The sequence below is a fragment of the Carcharodon carcharias genome, chromosome 25, assembly GCF_017639515.1.
Source record: "Carcharodon carcharias isolate sCarCar2 chromosome 25, sCarCar2.pri, whole genome shotgun sequence".
NCBI classification, from domain to species: Eukaryota; Metazoa; Chordata; class Chondrichthyes; order Lamniformes; family Lamnidae; genus Carcharodon; species Carcharodon carcharias.
The window spans coordinates 17,850,950-17,869,893 of NC_054491.1; the positions used below are offsets into that span (position 1 = coordinate 17,850,950).

The 18,944-nt window shown below is 43.3% G+C and overlaps 2 protein-coding genes across 6 annotated transcripts in view; one reads left to right on the top strand and one right to left on the bottom strand.

The window, feature by feature from the left end:
- The window catches only part of LOC121269706 (centrosomal protein of 164 kDa-like), a 208,208-nt gene extending 207,612 nt beyond the window's left edge, over positions 1-596 (bottom strand). For all 4 annotated transcript variants that reach the window (XM_041174537.1, XM_041174536.1, XM_041174535.1 and 1 more), the window contains exon 1: positions 402-596. The gene's annotated coding sequence lies outside the window, so the exon portion shown is untranslated. The remainder of the gene's footprint in view (positions 1-401) is intronic.
- Positions 597-935: 339 nt separating this feature from the next.
- The window catches only part of bace1 (beta-secretase 1), a 99,015-nt gene continuing 81,006 nt past the window's right edge, over positions 936-18,944 (top strand). For both annotated transcript variants that reach the window (XM_041174338.1, XM_041174339.1), the window contains exon 1: positions 936-1,810. In XM_041174338.1, the coding sequence (XP_041030272.1) occupies positions 1,556-1,810 (255 nt within the window). In that variant the 5' untranslated portion in view covers positions 936-1,555. The remainder of the gene's footprint in view (positions 1,811-18,944) is intronic.

An 18,944-nucleotide genomic window follows, 5' to 3' on the forward strand; every position in this document is an offset into this window, starting at 1 on the left:
GGGCTGGGGGAGAGGATGGATGACAGGGTTGGGGGGGAGGGTGGATGACAGGGTTGGGGGAGAGGGTGGATGACAGGGTTGGGGGGGAGGGTGGATGACAGGGTTGGGGGGGAGGGTGGATGACAGGGTTGGGGGAGAGGGTGGGTGACAGGGTTGGGGGAGAGGGTGGGTGACGGGGTCGGGGGTGAGGGTGATGGGATGATGGTGGGTGATGGGGTTGTGATTGGGGGTGGGTTTGGGGGTGATTGGGTTTAATGGATGTTGGGGATGCGGGTGGGTTTGGGGTTAGGGGCGGGTGAAGGTGGAGGATCGGGTTGGGTTTAAGAGGTTTAATGGATGTTGGGGGCGATGTGGCCGCTCTGCCTCCGCCATTACCGCCTCCATAGCAACCGGCCGCTTACCTGAGCAGCTTAGCCCGTGGTCCCTTCAGGCGTCTAGGAACCGCCTCCATTAACGGGCTCGGGCTCCCGCTCCCGCTCCCCCGGTGCGGGCAGACATCGCCATCACTGTCGTTTTAACCGTTTACAGGATTACAGTAAAAATACACAATAAAAATATCACTTCCGGCGCCACAGTTCAAACCGAGCAGCGACTCCTCCCACCCGCGGCTCCTTTCTGAGCGGCTTGATTGGTTCAAACGGCCACCCATTCAGCGGAGAGCTGGATTCTGTATGGCTCCTACAGCTGTCAATTAAATCCGCCAGGGTTCCGCCCCTCCAGCCGGGAACCAATGCGCATGCGCTGCAGTGCCACAGAACCTGCCGGGAATTGAAGTTTTTCTACCTCAGGCAAGGCAACTGCAGACAAGGAGAGAATGGGGGAATGGAAGTGGGGGAGCAAAGGGACTTCAGCACTAGTGGGTCCAAATATATCCCAGGCAGTCTGATTGCAAGCAAATATTTGAAAAGCAGAAATGAGGTCTCGAAGCCTTTAAATTCAAAAAAATTATTTAAATGCATCCCTCTGAGTGCAATAGCAGATTATATCATTTCCAAAGATTTTTTGTATGTGGATGCACAGAAATGCACCAGGAAGTGCACAGAAGAGTTCCAAACGTTTCAGCCAAAAGATGAGAAACTACAACACCCAGAGGGCTTTATCAACCTTGCTCCCCCTGCCTTTCTCAGCGTCATTCCTGTATTTTACTCTGTCTACAATAGTTCTTCCGCTGGAGTGGGGAAGCAGAGACAGTGGGAAGACTATCCAGGCTCTGCTGATGCTGTTCTGCCGAAACCCATCACCATATTCTACCAAACCCTGATCCACAGCGTCAAACAGTGGAAAGATGAACAATAATGGCATTTTCTGCAGCTACCCAGACTCTCCGCGAAGATCCATTCATGTGAAAGAGTAATGATATTTCACTACCTGCTTTTTTTAAATGCCCTTCTTTCTAAACCCATCAATGAAGCATCCGACGCTGAGCGTTCACCTTTCCCCCAAATGTCTCAATGTAGTGCGAGACGGGGTTAAATAAATATCTTTTGCAGGCAGCTGCTGTGCAATTGCACTTGTCTTTTCTTTCAAAAACAAGAGGGAAAGGAGCGTTATCGAAATGAATTTTTGTCCCATTTCTCGTTTTCTGCTGTTGGTTTGCTCTTTGACTGAATGGTTGCATTGCAATGGAGAGCCGTCAGGGATCAAGGTCCCCCTGAAAAATGACATCGGGATCCCCAGCAGGTTGACCAGAGCTGCTGATGAGGCTGGTCGGAGACAAAGTATCAATTTTATGGATATGGTTGATAATCTGAGAGGGAAATCCGGACAGGGATATTATGTGGAGATGACAATAGGGACACCCCCTCAGAAGGTAAGAGTGAAGCTGTGTTTAATATATAAATCATAATATTTTACATTCATGTATCTATCCATCTATGTATATACAAATTGGCATCAACAATAATATATAGTGTTCTGTCCTGTAATTTGTATCTAACAATGACAATAATATATCAAAACACAGTAACAACGTTGACTATATTTAATAAGTAATATTAATAATAAGTAATCAATTTAAATCTACTCTAGAGATACAATTTTTCTCATGTCACAAAACAACATATTTTATCTTGAAAGTAGTGCATTTAGTTCCAACCTGGTTTTGAATTAAAGGTCCGACTTAAATGAAGGAAAAGTGTCCAATCTTTTTCCACGGTTCCGTGACAAAAATCACCTCCGAACGCATCACTATGTCACTCTCACGTAACGCCACGGTGACAAATATGATGCTTCACTGTCCTTCCTTCCTAAATATATTTTTTCTCATAAAAGGTTTGCCAAACACTTATTCAAGAAAGTGCCCCTTTAACAGAAAGGCTCCTTTTTTGAAACGAACATAAAATTGACATATAGATTTGGGAATAATTACACCTTAGTTCCACCCAAAATCAATGTTTTGGACTGAGCCAGTTGCCTGCTAATTTCCATTTGTCTCCAAATGCAAAGAGGATTTTTTTCAGTTGTTGGAAAAATCCTTTAGTTAGACTTCATGTAAATTAGTGTTAAAACAAAATAAATACTGAGTCTGAGTCAGAGATATAAAAGAGGTTTGTTCCTTTGATGGCTTAGGGAGTAAGCACATTATCCAATATTATCCAATGCAGACTCAGCCATATACATCAGAACACACCAGATTTGATCACTTATCTGCACTGACAACCAGAGGGTCCCACACCAGGCCTCAGGTCTTCTATACTGGGAAAAGTATAAAGAAATCAGCCAGAATACCCATGACTGACTTCTCTGTGCTGACTTCTGCTGGAGAGCGAGGGCAGATTCAGGTTCGGTTATACTATTGTCACCGTTGAACCCAATGTCTCATCACAAACATGAGGAACATTTAAGTATTGCTTTTAATTCTGCTATTTTTATTTTCAAAATAATCCGATTAAATAATTTCGTCAGGACAAATTTTTCATCCCCAATCTCTTTTTTAATCAACTCAGATTCTTTATAGGAAATGATCCCCACCCATCTTTTGAACAGTTTATAACTGAAGGGTGTTTTGTGTTGAATATTGTTAGTTCTGGAAGAAGGTTGATTTTAGGACTTATTGTATGGGCATTGTAGTCATAAAATTAGCACTACAATATTTAGATGTCAAAAACTTGTTACTAGTTGAGAACAGAAGTTTTGGCCCAATAGTTTTGAGTTTAATCAGTGACCTTTGTTCGGTTTAGTTGTGACTAAACAAGGTCAGTTCATCATCTTAGAACAATATTGCAAAATGTTGACCCTGAGTTAATATTTGACATTTTGTTGCATCACAAAACTGAATACCATGTCTAAAGGCACGATTATGTATCAAATTATTGTCTTCATTCTGTTTCATTTGGACATGATGGAATAGTACGTCAGAGCACTGTCCTTTTACCACTGGATTTTGCTTGAATCCAGCCCAGATCAATGGAATGAAAGCATCTTCTTTCTGTCTTCTGAGGACTCTAAATAAAATTAATTTCAAAAATTTTAACCCATTCTTAGTAAGTGCAGGTAATTCACTTCCTGACTCCCCACCATCTACCAGGCACAAGTCAGGTGGGACAAGGCTCCAAGGAAGGCCTGTGATAGGGTGAAAGACAGGGTCGTTTGGAAGACAGAAGAGTTAGCCTTACAGCCAAAGGGAATGGTGATGAGGCAAGAAAAGAAACAAAGAAAAGATGTGCCTAGTAGCTGCCGACTAAAAGCAAAATTAAGGGAAAATCTGTAACATGTAAAGAAAAGGAAACAATATGGAATAAAAGGTTATGGTATGAAGTTGTTAAACTCAATGTTGACTCCAGAATGCTGTAAACTGGCCAATTGAAAGGTTGTTCCTTAAGCTTAAATTGAACTTCACTGGAACAGTGTAGCAGACCGAGGACAGAGATGTCAGCGTGAGAGCAAGGTGGGGAATTAAAATGACAGGCCACCGAAAGCACGGGGTCATGTTTGCGGACTGAATGGTATTCCGCAAAGCGGTCACTCAATCAGTGTTTTGTTGCCCCCCCCCCCCCACCAATATAGAGGAGACCACATTATGAGCAGTGAATACAGCATGCTAAACTAGAAGAAGTACATGTAAATCTCTGCTTCATCTGGAAGGAGTAATTGGGGCCTTGGACAGTGAGGAGAGAGGAGGTAAAACGCCAGGTGTTACAACTCCTGTGTTTGCATGGAAATGTGCCATGAGAAGGGGATGAGATATTGGAGTGGTTGAGGATCGAAGCAGGGCATCACGGAGGGAACAGTCCATTTGGAATACCAAATACATCCCTTCCCCTCGGGTGATCATTTTGTGAAACACCTTAATTCAGTCCGTATGCATAGCCCCAAACTTCCGCTGGCCTATCGTTTTAATTTTCCACCATGCTCTCATGCTGACATCTCTGTCCTTGGCCTACTACACTGTTCCAGGGAAGTTCAGCGTAAGCATGAAGAACAGCACCTCATCTTTCAATTCTGCCTGACCTGATGAGTATTTCCAGCATTTTTTGTTTTTATTTCAGATTTCCTGTATCCTCAGTTTTCGATTTTTTGACTTCTTCGAAGATCAGCTTGTGTAGTTTGTAGATATGCATTTATATAGCACTTTTCACAACCACTGAACGACTGCAAAGCGCTTTACAGCCAATTAAGTACTTTGTGAAGTGCAGTTACTGTCATAATGTAGGAAACACAGCAAGCAATTGGCTCACAGCAAGCTCCCACAAGCAGCAATATGATAATGACCAAACAATCTGTCTTTTGTGAAGATTAAAGGATAAACATTGGCCAGAATGCTGGGGATAATTCTCCTGCTCTTCTTTGAAATAGTGCAATGAGCCACTATTTAAGAATAAAGGGTCACCCATTAAGGACAGAGATAAGGGAACATTTTTTTCCCTCAAGAGAGTTGTGAGACCGGAATTCTTTTCCTCAAAAGGTGGTTGAGGCAGAGTCTTTGAATATCTTTAAGGCAGAAGTAGATTTGGCAGGTGGTGGTGGGGGGGGGGGGGGTGTGTGCGGGAGTTGGAATGTTATCGGCGGTAGGTAGGAATGTGGATTTGAGGTTAAAATTAGATCAGCCATGATCTTATTGAATGGCAGAGCTGAGTGAAGGGGCCAACTCCTGCTCCTAATTCATATGTATCTTTTACATCCACCCAAACAAGCAGATGGGGCCTTGACTTAATGTCTTGTCTAAAAGATGCCACCTCCAACAATGCACCACTTCCAATACTGCATTGCCTTGATTTTTGTGCTCAAGCCCTGGAGTGGGACTTGAACGCAGAACCTTTTGACTCAAGAGGCAAGAGGGCTACTAACTGAGCCATGGCTGACACACAATTTTGACACCAAACCAACTTCCTCAATCCTATTCCTGCTGTGATATTAGCTCTGTGGTGATTGCAGCCCTCTGGTAGAAAGCCCTGGTCAGACCACACCTGGAGTACTGTGAGTAGTTCTGGGCACCATACATATCTGGAAGGATATATTGGCTTTGGAGGGAATGCAGCGTAGATTTACTAGAATGTGTCCTGCAGTCCAAGGGTTAAACTACAAAGAGAAATTAAACTAACTATGGTTGTAGTCCCTGGAATGGAGAAGGCTAATGAATGATTTGATTGAAGGTTCCAAGATATTAAGCAGAACAGATAAGGTAGATTGGGAGAAACTATTTCTGCTAGTTGGGAGACTAGTCTAAAAGTTAGAACTAGACCTTTCAGGGGTGAAATTAAGAAACTTTTCTTCAGACAAAGGGTGGTAGAAATTTGGAACTTTCTTCTGCACATGGCAATTGATGCTAGATCAATCCTTAATTTAAAACTGAGTTTGATAAATATTTGTTAACCAAATGTAAGAAAGGATATGAGGCAAAGGTGTGTATATGGAGTTAGGTCACAGATCAGCCATAATCTGTGAATGACGGAACAGGTTCAAACAGCTAAGTGACCTCCTCCTGTTCCTATGTTCCTGTGATATTTCCTTCCTTTTTAACCACGGCTAATGAGTGTTAGTTGTCTATGCAACTGAGGAAAGCACAGAGCCAAGCTTGCTCTTGTCTTTACCCAATGCCGCATGCACACATTTTCTAATGTGGAAGTCCATAGGACAAAAAGGAGGGGCAGAATCTTCCATACTGGAGTTCGGTGGTGGGAGCGGAAGATTCCTCTGAGGTGTGGGATGCCTGGCTGACTTTACTTTCTGTACCCCAGAGAACTCAGGAAATTTGTGGGGCTGAGATGAGCAAATTCAATCAATTTGACCAGGAATCAAACTTTGGCCTTCCCGGTCTGGTCAGCTCACTCACTCAATGCTATTGACAATATTGGCTGACATCTTGACTCTGCACTGCAATCATCCGGGATTGTTTTAAATAGGAGCATTAATCATGGTGTAATGCATAACTGAAGCTCCGTGATCAATCTAATCCTATTTCCCCTGCATCTCATAAAAATCAACCTCCTCAATCGCGTTTCACTGCATAAAGGCTTTAACCATTTACATCACTCCAAAAAATTAGCTGTACTTGCAGAAGTTAGCATGTTTAAAGCAAATAAATATTCATTAGTCATAGATTTTTGTGTGACCTTTCAACACACACAACTATATGTGCTCTCAGAAATCCCTTATGTATGCAGCTGAATAAATATTCTGGTTGTGATCAAAGTATTGCAAAGGTTTTTTTAATAAGTAAGATAAGACAGTAGCTGGCTGATCATGAGCAGATCTTTATAGATCTGTTAATTCTGTTTATCAGGTCTGTTCTTTAACTGAAGTACCTGGGGGATGGTTCACAGTGCAGAACAACACCATGTCTGGAAAAGATAGAAAGGATATCAAGAAGCATGGATTAGACAACATCAAGTTTGGGGTTTTAGATTGTAGTTAGAAGGGAAGACTGAAAAAGTTGAAGTTTTCTGCAAACCTGGATAAGTGTAAGTTAAAAGTTGATGACAGAACAAAGAATCTTGATTTCAGCACATTGGGGATGCAGAAAGAATGACGGATATTTGGAATGAAGCATATGGAACTTAGAAGGAGGAAGCCAGGAAGGAACAATAACCCTGTAGTATTGGTAAAATAGGGTGACACAACTCTATGGCATGGCAGCGACAACAACAATTTGCCTTTAGATAACACCTGTGACCTCCTCCAGCCTAGATGGGATGAAGGGGATAAAAAACAGGAACCTGTAGCCAATTTGGAAATCTTCAGTAAAGTTCCTCTCAAACCCTACAAGGATGATCAGGCAAATCCGAGGAGGTTCCAGATCCTTGCATTATATTCCAGAAATTTCCAGGGCCTGTGAGGAGATTCCATGGAAATAGGTAACAGGAATAAGAAAACCGTTATTTTCCTGTCAGCAGCGATCACAATCTTGTCAGTTTTGTGCCATGGTAAATGCTTGCGCTTGTCTTTTAGCAGGTCACTGATCCAGCTACAATACTGCAAGACAATATATCCCTGTCAGCATTCTGGGGGCATCTAACAATCTTCTCACTCTCCAGAATCAAACAACAACATTCTACCATTAATGCTGAAATACAAGCACCACACCCCACCCCCCCACCCCCACGGCAGGGAACTGAGAGCATCATGGTTAAAATCAGCGTGGTGTTCCAGACTTAAGTAAGCCTAACATTTTTGAAGCTGTCTTGCAAGCCATGACAAATATGTGCTCCTCTCTCCCCCTCAGGCTGTGGCACCACACCGCTCCCACCCCCTCACCCTGCAAATTTTCTCTCAACCATGATCCCCACTAATGTACACAGCCATGAATTTATATAGCTCCTTTAACACTGTAAAATGTCCTAAGGTTCTTCACAGGAACATTATCAGATGGAATTTGATATTGAGCCACATAAGGAGATAATGGGACAGATGACCAAAATCTTGTTCAGATAAGTGGGTTTTAAGGAAGAAAGAGAGTTGGAAAGATTAAGGGAGGGAATTACAGAGCTTAGGGCCTCGGCAGCAGAAGGTGTGGCTGCCAATGGTGAAGCAAAGAAAATTGGGGAAGTGCAAGAGGCCACAACTGTAGGTGTGGTATGTTAATTATATTATTCAGGTACACAAGTGAAGGGCATTGTTTAATTAAGTATGTAGAACACTTATAAAGAGAGAATGCTGGGACACTGAGTGCTAGATAGGAGGCAGACATCTGTAAAGTAAATAAAGGAACTATTAAGAAAAGGATTTGTGTCTAATTTCATATTTCACCAAGTGGCTTGGAATCACTTATCAGTAAGAATGTGGAACTCATTTCCAGATGGAGTAGTTGGGGGTGAATAGCATTGCTGTTTTTCAGGAGAAGTTAGATAAATATGTGAGGGAGAAAAGAACATGTTGATGGATGAGATGAAGAGGTGTGGGAGGAAGATCCTGTGGACCATTAACACCAGCGTAAAACAATTTGGCCGAATGGCCTATTTCAGGGCTCTATGTAATGGGGAGCTGTTATACATAAGAAGCTGCCTGTCTCACCAACTCCCCAATGGCTAACAGAGTCCTATTGCATTGAAAGATCATTAAGTCAGCCTCAATGCTTTGTATCATGTAAAAGTAGCTGAGTCCACAGAATTGTATCTTGTGCTTCTGAACGATTGCTTATTGTCGCCTCTTGAGCAGTATCTCTGTTCACACGTTCTGCAACAAGAAAGAAAGTACAGATAGGACTTTTGCTTTAAGATTTCTCTCTGCACTCATTAAAATGCCCCAGGCTAACATTTTTCCAATTCCTGCAACATCTATTCTGTGGTCTCTTCAAGTGAGAGTATTAATGAGTTGCTAAATTAAGGACAGTTGTCTGCTGTGGGCACATGCTCCTTGATGAGCTGGATTGATACTGTGTAATTTCATTTCACAAAGGATCCATCAAACCAACAGACAGAGGAGATGTCATCCTATCATTTTGGTTAGCAGACTTCCCTCAATTTTCAGCACAAAAAAATAGATTATTTGGTCATTCATCTGTTTGTAGGATCTAATGGTGTGCAAATTGGCTATCTAATTTTTCTACATAATACATGAACTCCAAAAAAATGTTGGAGCATTGCGTGAATGTGATTTTGAAAATTGTAAATGCAAATGTGGGGATGATTTTTTTTTATTAACAAAGCCTAGTGTTCTCAGCAAGAGCAATGTTTGATCGTAAACAAGATTATTTCTTCTATAGTTTTAATGTTAAATCTGCTGCTGAAACCTTCAACCATGCCTTTGATACCTCTAAAATTCCAGTCCTCTACTGGCCAGCCCACCATGTACTACCCTGTGTAAACTTGAGGTCATTCAAAACCCATTTTAATGCCTTTGTCCTAACTCATACCAAGTCCTGTTTATCCATTACCACTAAACCCCCCCTGTGCTCGCTAACCTACATTGACTCCTGGTTAAGCAATGCCTGAACTTTCAAATTCTCATCTCTGTTTTCAAATCCCTCTATACCCTCGCTCTTCCTTACTTCTGTACTTCTGTCATGTCCAGCCCCACAACCCTCCGAGATCTCTGAGCCCCTCCAATTCTGGCCTCTTGCACATTCCTCATTTTAATTACTCCACCATTGGTGGCCATTTCTTCAATTGCCTAAGTCTTAAGCTCTGGAATTGCCTTCCTATACCTCTCTGCCCCTATACCTCTCTCTTCTCCTTTCAGATGCTCCTTAGAATCTACCCATTTGACCAAACTTTCGGTCACCTGTCTTAATATCTCCTTATGTGATTCAGTGTCAAATCTTACTCCTGTGGAGCACCTTGGGGCGTTTTACTACATTACAGGTGCTCTATAAATTAAATTGTTATGAAAAAACAATTAATCCTGTGAATACATTTACACCATTCCTGGTCACATTGTGAGGCTGTCCTAAAGTTTTTTTTTCTGGAGAACAGAATTATATATAAAACCCCAAGCTTCCACCCTCCTTCCTCCACCCTACAAACATAAAGGTCAGTGAGTAGAAAACTGAAAATCATGGGAGAGTTCCTGGATTATGATGGATGTCATTTTCTTAGAGATCCAAGCACATTTCTTGAAGGTGAAATGTCCTGAAGGTAAACATTTGAAGGGAAAATCATTTACAAAGGAAAAGAGCAGGGGAGGGTGGGACAAATTAAATAGCTTGATCAAAAAGCCGACACAGGCACAATGGGCCAAATGGCTATATCTGTTCTATGATTCAATGAGATTGGACATCAGTTTTGATCTTATTTTTAATTTGGTGATTTGAATATTTTACCTGTGATAACAGTAATCTGAACCACAATTAACTTGGAATGCCAATTGCTCAGCAGTGATTGAACACAGAACCATCTGCATCCAAAAGTTAATTCACAGTTGCTAAGCACCGTGGAAATGCCCTCTTTCATCACTCCATGTTCCAGCATTTCATTACACAACACTTGGAGTACTGTGCATAGCTCTGGTTTCTATATTATAAAAAGGATATAGAAGCACTGGCAAATGTGCAAAAAGGATTTACTAGAATGATCCAGAACTGAGATGTTATACCTATCAGGAAAAACTGAACAGGCTGGGATATCTTTCTCTAGAAAAGGAAAGACTGGGGGTCTTTAAGATTATGAAAGGTTTTTGATGGGGTAGGAATAGAGAAAATGTTTTCCACTTGAAGAAGGGAACAGAACTAGGGACCATAAATATAAGATTATCACCAATAAATTTAATAGGGAATTCAGGAGAAACTTCCTTATGCAGTGAGTGGTTAGAATTTGGAACTCAATAGCACAAGGAGTAATTGAGGTGAATAGTATATGTGTGTTTAAACACATGGGACAAAAACGATAGAAGGATATGTTGATGGGGTTAGATGAAGTGTGGGAGGAGACTCGTATGGAGCATAAGCAGAAGCATAGATGTGTTGGGCAGAATGGCCTGTTTTTGTGATGTTAATACTGTTTAATTCCCTACTACGTTGCTGATTAACATCCACAAAATGATAGAGATGTGCTTAACTCCACAGCTTGAAAATCCTTAAACGAAAATGTTCCGTGACAGTGTTTGAAGAAGAGCATGTGGCATGGCTAGCATTCACCTCTCAAACAGCAGCAAAAAAGAAATTATCCCACTATATATCTTATCGCTACTTGTGGGATCTTGCTGTGCTCACAGTTGATGCCACCCTTGCTTAAATAATAACAACGACTGGCTTCAAAACTAATTCATTGGTTGTGAAGCACTGAGGGATTTCCTCAAGGTGTGAAAGGGGCTATGTGAATGCACATCTTTCCTTTCTCCCTCCTCAATTTGAGTTGTGTTAGGTACAGCAGTATAATGATTATGTTATTGGACTTGTAAGTCATGAGTTAGATGCAAAATCCCAAGAACGTGAGTTCAGATCCCACCAGTGCAGTTTGAGAATTTGAATTAAGTTTTTTTTTTAAATCTCAAAAATAAAAAGCCAATATCAATAGACGATGATAAAATATCATACATAGCAAAATAAATTAAGTTGGGCTGTTGTAAAAACCCAACTTCTTCATTAACGTCTTTAAGGGGAAGGAAACCTGCTGTCCCTATTGGGTCTGTGACCGGGATTTGAAGTACCTGCCGGGGAGGATGTGGCAGCCTAGCCAAAAGCCCATTGACTTTCAGCGGGACTGGGAGATCTCAGCGGTGGGTGGGGCTGGAAAATCCTGCTCTATTTGTGACCCCAGGCCCACACCAACATAGCTGACTCTGAACTATCCTCCGAACTAGCCTCAGTAAGCCACTATTAACAGTGGTTCAAGAGGAATACCCACCACTACCTTCAGAGGGCAACTGGGAATGGGTGATATATACCAACCTTGCCAATGATGCCCACATCCTGAGAACTAATACATTAAAAAAATATAACACTAGGTTAGAGTACAGGTGGTTACAGGCTAATCACTGGCAGGGAAACCAATTCAGATGATGAATTAGAAACCAGCGCACATGAAGCATATTGTCTGAAGTGCAATTTTTGCTCCATGTACTGGAATCGATACACTAAATAAACCCGATGACAACACTGACAGTTTCTGTTGTATGAAGGCATGCAAAAAAAATCTCCAGAGTTGAACAGATGAAAACCCTTCAGAGTATGATTAAGAAAAGGTTGCAAATATGTGTTATACATACTCTTCTTAAAAATCCTTGATTAACTTGGGAGGTTATTATTTGTAGCCTAATGATGACACCCTGTAGCTTCAAGGCCAAAGGCAGTGCCATAAAAGCAGTGCTACTGCCTGTAGACCTATATGGATATGTTAGTGAATGGTTAAGTTACAGAGGACTGGACTGTCTCTCAGGTGGGTTGACTACTTGCCTGAACCCTTTGGGCCGGTGCTGCAGTTTTCTAACCGGCAGTCTTTGTAAACCTTCCTCAGGAGAAAGTTTGGCACATATAAAATGAAGTCACAAATCATTACTTTCAAACAAATAAAAACAAGATGGTTCCAGGATACTGGGAATCTGAGGTTGATATAGAACTACCTTTACTAACAAGATTTCTGCAATATTTAAATACAACACCATATGGAATTACATAAAATTTACATCACAGACTGATCTATGCAAATATTTCTGCTGCACATAAGCTATCTCCACCCCATCTACATACCTTTCTATTCCTGTCTCCCTTGTATGTTTATCCAGCTTCTCCTTAAATACATCCAAGCTATTCACCTCAATTACTCCTTCAAATAGTGAGTTCTGCATTCTCACTAATTCATGGGCAAAGGAATTTCTCATAAATTCCTATTGAGGACACTTGGATGTCAGAGCCAAAGAGCCATCTTTAGTGATTAATGAGTTCCCCTCCAATCCTTGTGCGCAAATTCTAACTAAGTTATTAGCCCATTTAAAGTAAACCCAGTAATGACTCAATGAAAACATCACATATTGCAGTTTGACAGGAATGCATTAATTGGCACACCCAGAGCAATTTCCACCCCTAACGAGCAAGAACTGTAGCACACGATTTATGTCCCATGACTAGGATGACCTAATACTATGTACACAGGAGGGAAATAAAAAAAGAAACTATTATTTGATTGGCAGACTATAGATTAGTAGAATCTTTTCCCCTCAGGCTTGTACCATATGCTGTGTTATCTTTCACCTCTGAGGCGGCTTTCCAATATTTAAGGTGCTATATAAACACAGGTTTTGTTCTTTATGTAAGTGTTGGATAGAATTGGTCCAAGGATGGTGATTAGAGACGTATGAGAGGCAAGAATTCACGGAATCCTGGACCATGGATGGGTCCCTTGTCGGGAGAGCTAGTGTGAGTTGGACAATGCCATGAATTCAATTTTTTTGTTTTCTTCCTAGTTAAAGAAGCAGACTCTTTTGATGCTTAGTTCCAAGTGATACGTTACATTAATTGACTAGAGCGATTGATAGGAAGTTGTTAAAAGTATCTGAGCATTCGTAGATTTAATATGTCGGCACTTATAGGAACCAGTGCGAATTCACCGAACGGGTAGACGGTTCTGCAGATTTGGAACAGGTTATGAGGTGCAATTAATACCCTGGAATTTTTCTCAATTTATTACTTGGTTCAGGCAAAAATCTTAAAGAAAAGTTTTAATATTTCCGAGGGTTTCACTGGGACAGGAGGCCACTCGCGAAGGGTTGGATTTCACTCTGTGAGATGTCACAAAGGAAATGTGACGGGAAGTGTCTCAGCGGGGCAGAACTGACACCCGCCCCTGCGAGAAGCTGCAACCGTGACGCATTTTCCTGGGAGCACATTACCTGTGCATGTTGGACTCCCATTGGAATCCCTGTTCCCAACAGGGAGTCTGCCAAGAGGGAGAACATTGGGATGATTACAGCTGCAGCATCCAAAAGATGTGGCCAGGGACATAGAAGGTAGGAGCAGCAGTGGACCATTCAATCTCTCGAGCATGTTCGGTCATTGAATTAGATCCTGGTGAAGGGTCATGAGGACTCGAAACGTTAACTCTCTTCTCCGCCGATGCTGCCAGACCTGCTGAGTTTTTCCAGGTAATTCTGTTTTTGTTTTGGGTTTCCAGCATCCGCAGGTTTTTGTTTTTAGATCCTGGTGATCTAATCATCCATGGGCAAAAGGGTGAATGGAACTTAGTGCTATTTTGGATGTGGGCAGTTCAATTTTTGCGACAACCCAACAGCTTCATGGCCACTTTTATGGACAGGAGTGTTTTACTTAGAAATAAGACATAGGAGCAGAAATTATGCCATTCGGCCCATCGAGTCTGCTCCGCCATTCAGTCGTGGCTGATAAGTTTCTCAACCCCATTCTCCCGCCTTTGATCCCCTTACCAGTCAAGAACCTATCTATCTCGGTCTTAAATACACTCAATGACCTGGCCTCCACAGCCTTCTGTGGCAATGAATTCCATAGATTCACCACTCTCTGGCTAAATAAGTTTCTCCTCATCTCTGTTCTTAAAGGTCTTCCCTTTACTCTGAGGCTGTGCCCTCGGGTCCTAGTCTCTCCTACTAATGGAAACATCTTCCCCACGTCCATTCTATCCAGGCCTTTCAGTATTCTGTAAGTTTCAATCAGATCCCCCCTCATCCTTCTAAACTCCATCGAGTATAGGTCCTCATATGTTAAGCCTTTCATTCCTAGGATCGTTCTCGTAAACCTCTTCTGGACCATCTCCAGGGCCAGCACATCCTTCCTGAGATACGGGGCCCAAAATTGCTCACAATATTCTAAATGTGGTCTGACCACAGCCTTATAAAGCCTCAGCAGCACATCCCTGTTCTTATATTCTAGTCCTTTCGAAATAAATACCTACATTGCATTTACCTTCCTAACTACCGCATCAACCTGCAAGTTAACCTTAAGAGAATTCTGGACTAGGACTCCCAAGTCCCTTTGCACCCCAGATTTTTGAATTCTCTCCCCATTTAGAAAATAGTCTATGCCTCTATTCTTCTGACCAAAGTGCATGACCTCACACTTCCCCACATTGTATTCCATCTGCACTTTTTTGCCCATTCTCCTAATCTGTCCAAATCCTTCTGCAGCCTCCCCGCCTTCTCAAAACTACCTGTCCGTCTAAATCTACTTCTGAGATTTCTTTTAAACTGAACTCAAATTCTCAAACTACCATGGCGGGACTTACTTGTTGAGTCACATAACCATGATATGGAATAATTCATGGAGTGTTGCCACAGACGACCCCCCTTTCTTGCCTGCCACACCTAGATGTGACAAATGTTTTCTGTCTCGTTCCCTACTATCCACCTTTGTTATGTCCACTTTCTCAAACCATCTGGTGGAATTTAGTAATAGGCCAGGGCTATTGGCAGTAATGACCCCAATCTCTACAAATGAATGAAAAGGCCTTAATTGCCTCCAATCTGGCCACCAGGCCTTTACTTTATTTTGAGCCTGCCTGATAGCTACAAAACTGTAGCTCCTACTGCCTTCAGGCAATTCCTGACACTTTAAAATCAACTCCATTTGCTAACTCATGTCCCTTGTCCATAATAAAATTCTATTGCTTTCAGTCTTGAAAATTTCAATTGAGCCACAGCCCTTTTGGGGGAGAGATTTCCACTGCCCTATGTGTGAGAACATATTTCCCAATTTCACTCCTGAATGTCCTAGGTCCGGTGTTTCTGACCAATTTCTCTTTCTTAACCAATAAAATACATGGGGCAAATAAAACGGGGGCTGAACTCACTGCTGTTTGTGGGACCTTGCTGTGTGCATAATGGCTACCATATTTACATACATAACAATAGCTGGTGCACTTCAAAGTAATTCATAGTATGCAAAGAACTTTGAAATATTTCTGGCAGGCATGATAAGGCACGTTATAAGTGTCCAAAACAAAAACAAAAACAGAATTACCTGGAAAAACTCAGCAGGTCTGGCAGCATCGGCGGAGAAGAAAAGAATTGACGTTTCGAGTCCTCATGACCCTTCGACAGAACTTGAGTTCGAGTCCAAGAAAGAGTTGAAATATAAGCTGGTTTAAGGTGTGTGTGAGGGGGGCGGAGAGAGAGAGAGAAGTGGAGGGGGGGTGTGCTTGTAGGGACAAACAAGCAGTGATAGAAGCAGATCATCAAAAGATGTCAACAACAATAGTACAAAAGAACACATAGGTGTTAAAGTTGGTGATATTATCTAAACAAATGTGCTAATTAAGAATGGATGGTAGGGCACTCAAGGTATAGCTCTAGTGGGGGTGGGGAGAGCATAAAAGATTTTTAAAAAAATTTTTAAAAAAAATTTAAAAACATTTTTTTTTTAAATAATGGAAATAGGTGGGAAAAGGAAAATCTTTATAATTTATTGGGAAAAAAAAGAAAAAAAAAAGGAAGGGGGAAACAGAAAGGGGGTGGGGATGGGGGAGGGAGCTCATGACCTAAAGTTGTTGAATTCAATATTCAGTCCAGAAGGCTGTAAAGTGCCTAGTCGGAAGATGAGGTGTTGTTCCTCCAGTTTGCATTGGGCTTCACTGGAACAATGCAGCAAGCCAAGGACAGACATGTGGGCAAGAGAGCAGGGTGGAGTGTTAAAATTGCAAGCGACAGGGAGGTTTGGGTCTTTCTTGCGGACAGACCGCAGGTGTTCTGCAAAGCGGTCGCCCAGTTTACGTTTGGTCTCTCCAATGTAGAGGAGACCACATTGGGAGCAACGAATGCAGTAGACTAAGTTGGGGGAAATGCAAGTGAAATGCTGCTTCACTTGAAAGGAGTGTTTGGGTCTTTGGACGGTGAGGAGAGAGGAAGTGAAGGGGCAGGTGTTGCATCTTTTGCGTGGGCATGGGGTGGTGCCATAGGAGGGGGTTGAGGAGTAGGGGGTGATGGAGGAGTGGACCAGGGTGTCCCAGAGGGAGCGATCCCTACGGAATGCCGATTGGGGGGGTGAAGGGAAGATGTGTTCGCTGGTGGCATCATGCTGGAGTTGGCGGAAATGGCGGAGGATGATCCTTTGAATGTGGAGGCTGGTGGGGTGATAAGTGAGGACAAGGGGGACCCTATCATGTTTCTGGGAGGGAGGAGAAGGCGTGAGGGCGGATGCGCGGGAGATGGGCTGGACACGGTTGAGGGCCCTGTCAACGACCTTGGGTGGAAAACCTCGGTTAAGGAAGAAGGAGGACATGTCAGAGGAACTGTTTTTGAAGGTAGCATCATCGGAACAGATGCGACGGAGGCGAAGGAACTGAGAGAATGGGATGGAGTCCTTACAGGAAGCGGGGTGTGAGGAGCTGTAGTCGAGATAGCTGTGGGAGTCGGTGGGTTTGTAATGGATATTGGTGGGCAGTCTATCACCAGAGATTGAGACAGAGAGGTCAAGGAAGGGAAGGGAAGTGTCAGAGATGGACCACATGAAAATGATGGAGGGGTGGAGATTGGAAGCAAAATTAATAAATTTTTCCAAGTCCCGACGAGAGCATGAAGCAGCACCGAAGTAATCATCGATGTACCGGGGAAAGAGTTGTGGAAGGGGGCCGGAGTAGGACTGGAACAAGGAATGTTCCACATACCCCATAAAGAGACAGGCATAGCTGGGGCCCATGCGGGTACCCATAGCCACACCTTTTATTTGGAGGAAGTGAGAGGAGTTGAAGGAGAAATTGTTCAGCGTGAGAACAAGTTCAGCCAGGCGGAGGAGAGTAGTGGTGGATGGGGATTCTTCGGGCCTCTGTTCGAGGAAGAAGCTGAGAGCTCTCAGACCATCCTGGTGGGGGATGGAGGTGTAGAGGGATTGGATGTCCATGGTGAAGAGGAAGCGGTTGGGGCCAGGGAACTGGAAATTGTTGATGTGACGTAAGGTGTCAGAGGAATCACGGATGTAGGTGGGAAGGGACTGGACAAGGGGAGAGAGAAGGGAGTCAAGATAACGAGAAATGAGTTCTGTGGGGCAGGAGCAAGCTGAGACGATCGGTCTACCGGGGCAGTTCTGTTTGTGGATTTTGGGTAGGAGATAGAAGCGGGCCGTCCGAGATTGGGTGACTATCAGGTTGGAAGCTGTGGGAGGGAGATCCCCAGAGGAGATGAGGTCAGTGACAGTCCTGGAAACAATGGCTTGATGTTCAGTGGTGGGGCCATGGTCCAGGGAGAGGTAGGAGGAAGTGTCTGCGAGTTGACGCTCAGCCTTCGCGAGGTAGAGGTCAGTGCGCCAGACAGCAACAGCACCACCCTTGTCAGCGGGTTTGATGACAATGTTGGACCTGAGAGAATGGAGTGCATTAAGTTCAGAGAGAGACAGGTTAGAATGGGTGAGAGGAGCAGAGAAATTGAGACGACTAATGTCGCGCCGACAGTTCTCAATGAAAAGATCAAGAGAAGGTAAGAATCCAGAGGGAGGGGTCCAGGTGGAGGGAGAATATTGGAGATAGGTAAAAGGATCCGTTGAACTGGGAGAGGACTCCTGCCCAAAGAAGTGAGCCCAGAGACGAAGACGGCGGAAGAAGAGTTCAGCATCGTGCCGAGCCCGAAATTCATTGAGGTGAGGGCATAAGGGTATGAAACTAATTCCTTTGCTGAGCACTGAACGTTCAGCATTGGAGAGGGGAAGGTCAGGGGGTATAGTGAATACACGGCTGGGGCTGGGATTGGAAGATGGGGTGGGGACGGAGGGACAGGCAGGGGTGGAGGGTCCTAGATGGGTGTTGGTGTCGATGACTTGTTGGAGCTTGCGTTCCTTAGCACTTGAGAGAAAGAGAAAAAGTTTCTTGTTGAGGCGTCGGATGAGCCGAAGGATAAAATGAAACTGGGGGCACGCGCAGCTTTGAAAAAGGGTACGGCGGTGCTGCTGGAGGGAGAGGTCGAGTGTGTTCATATGGCGGCGCATGGCACTGAGTGTGGATTTCAGAATGTGACGGGAACAGCAGTCCGAGAAATGTTTTATGTCCCGGAGATACCTGTAATCCTGGGTGGGTTCGAAACATGAGGGGTGGAATTTCAGTTGAAATCCACGTGGGGTAAGTCGGAGATGGAGACAGTCACTGAGAAAGGAGATATGGCTGTGAAAGCAGGTTTTAGTAAAC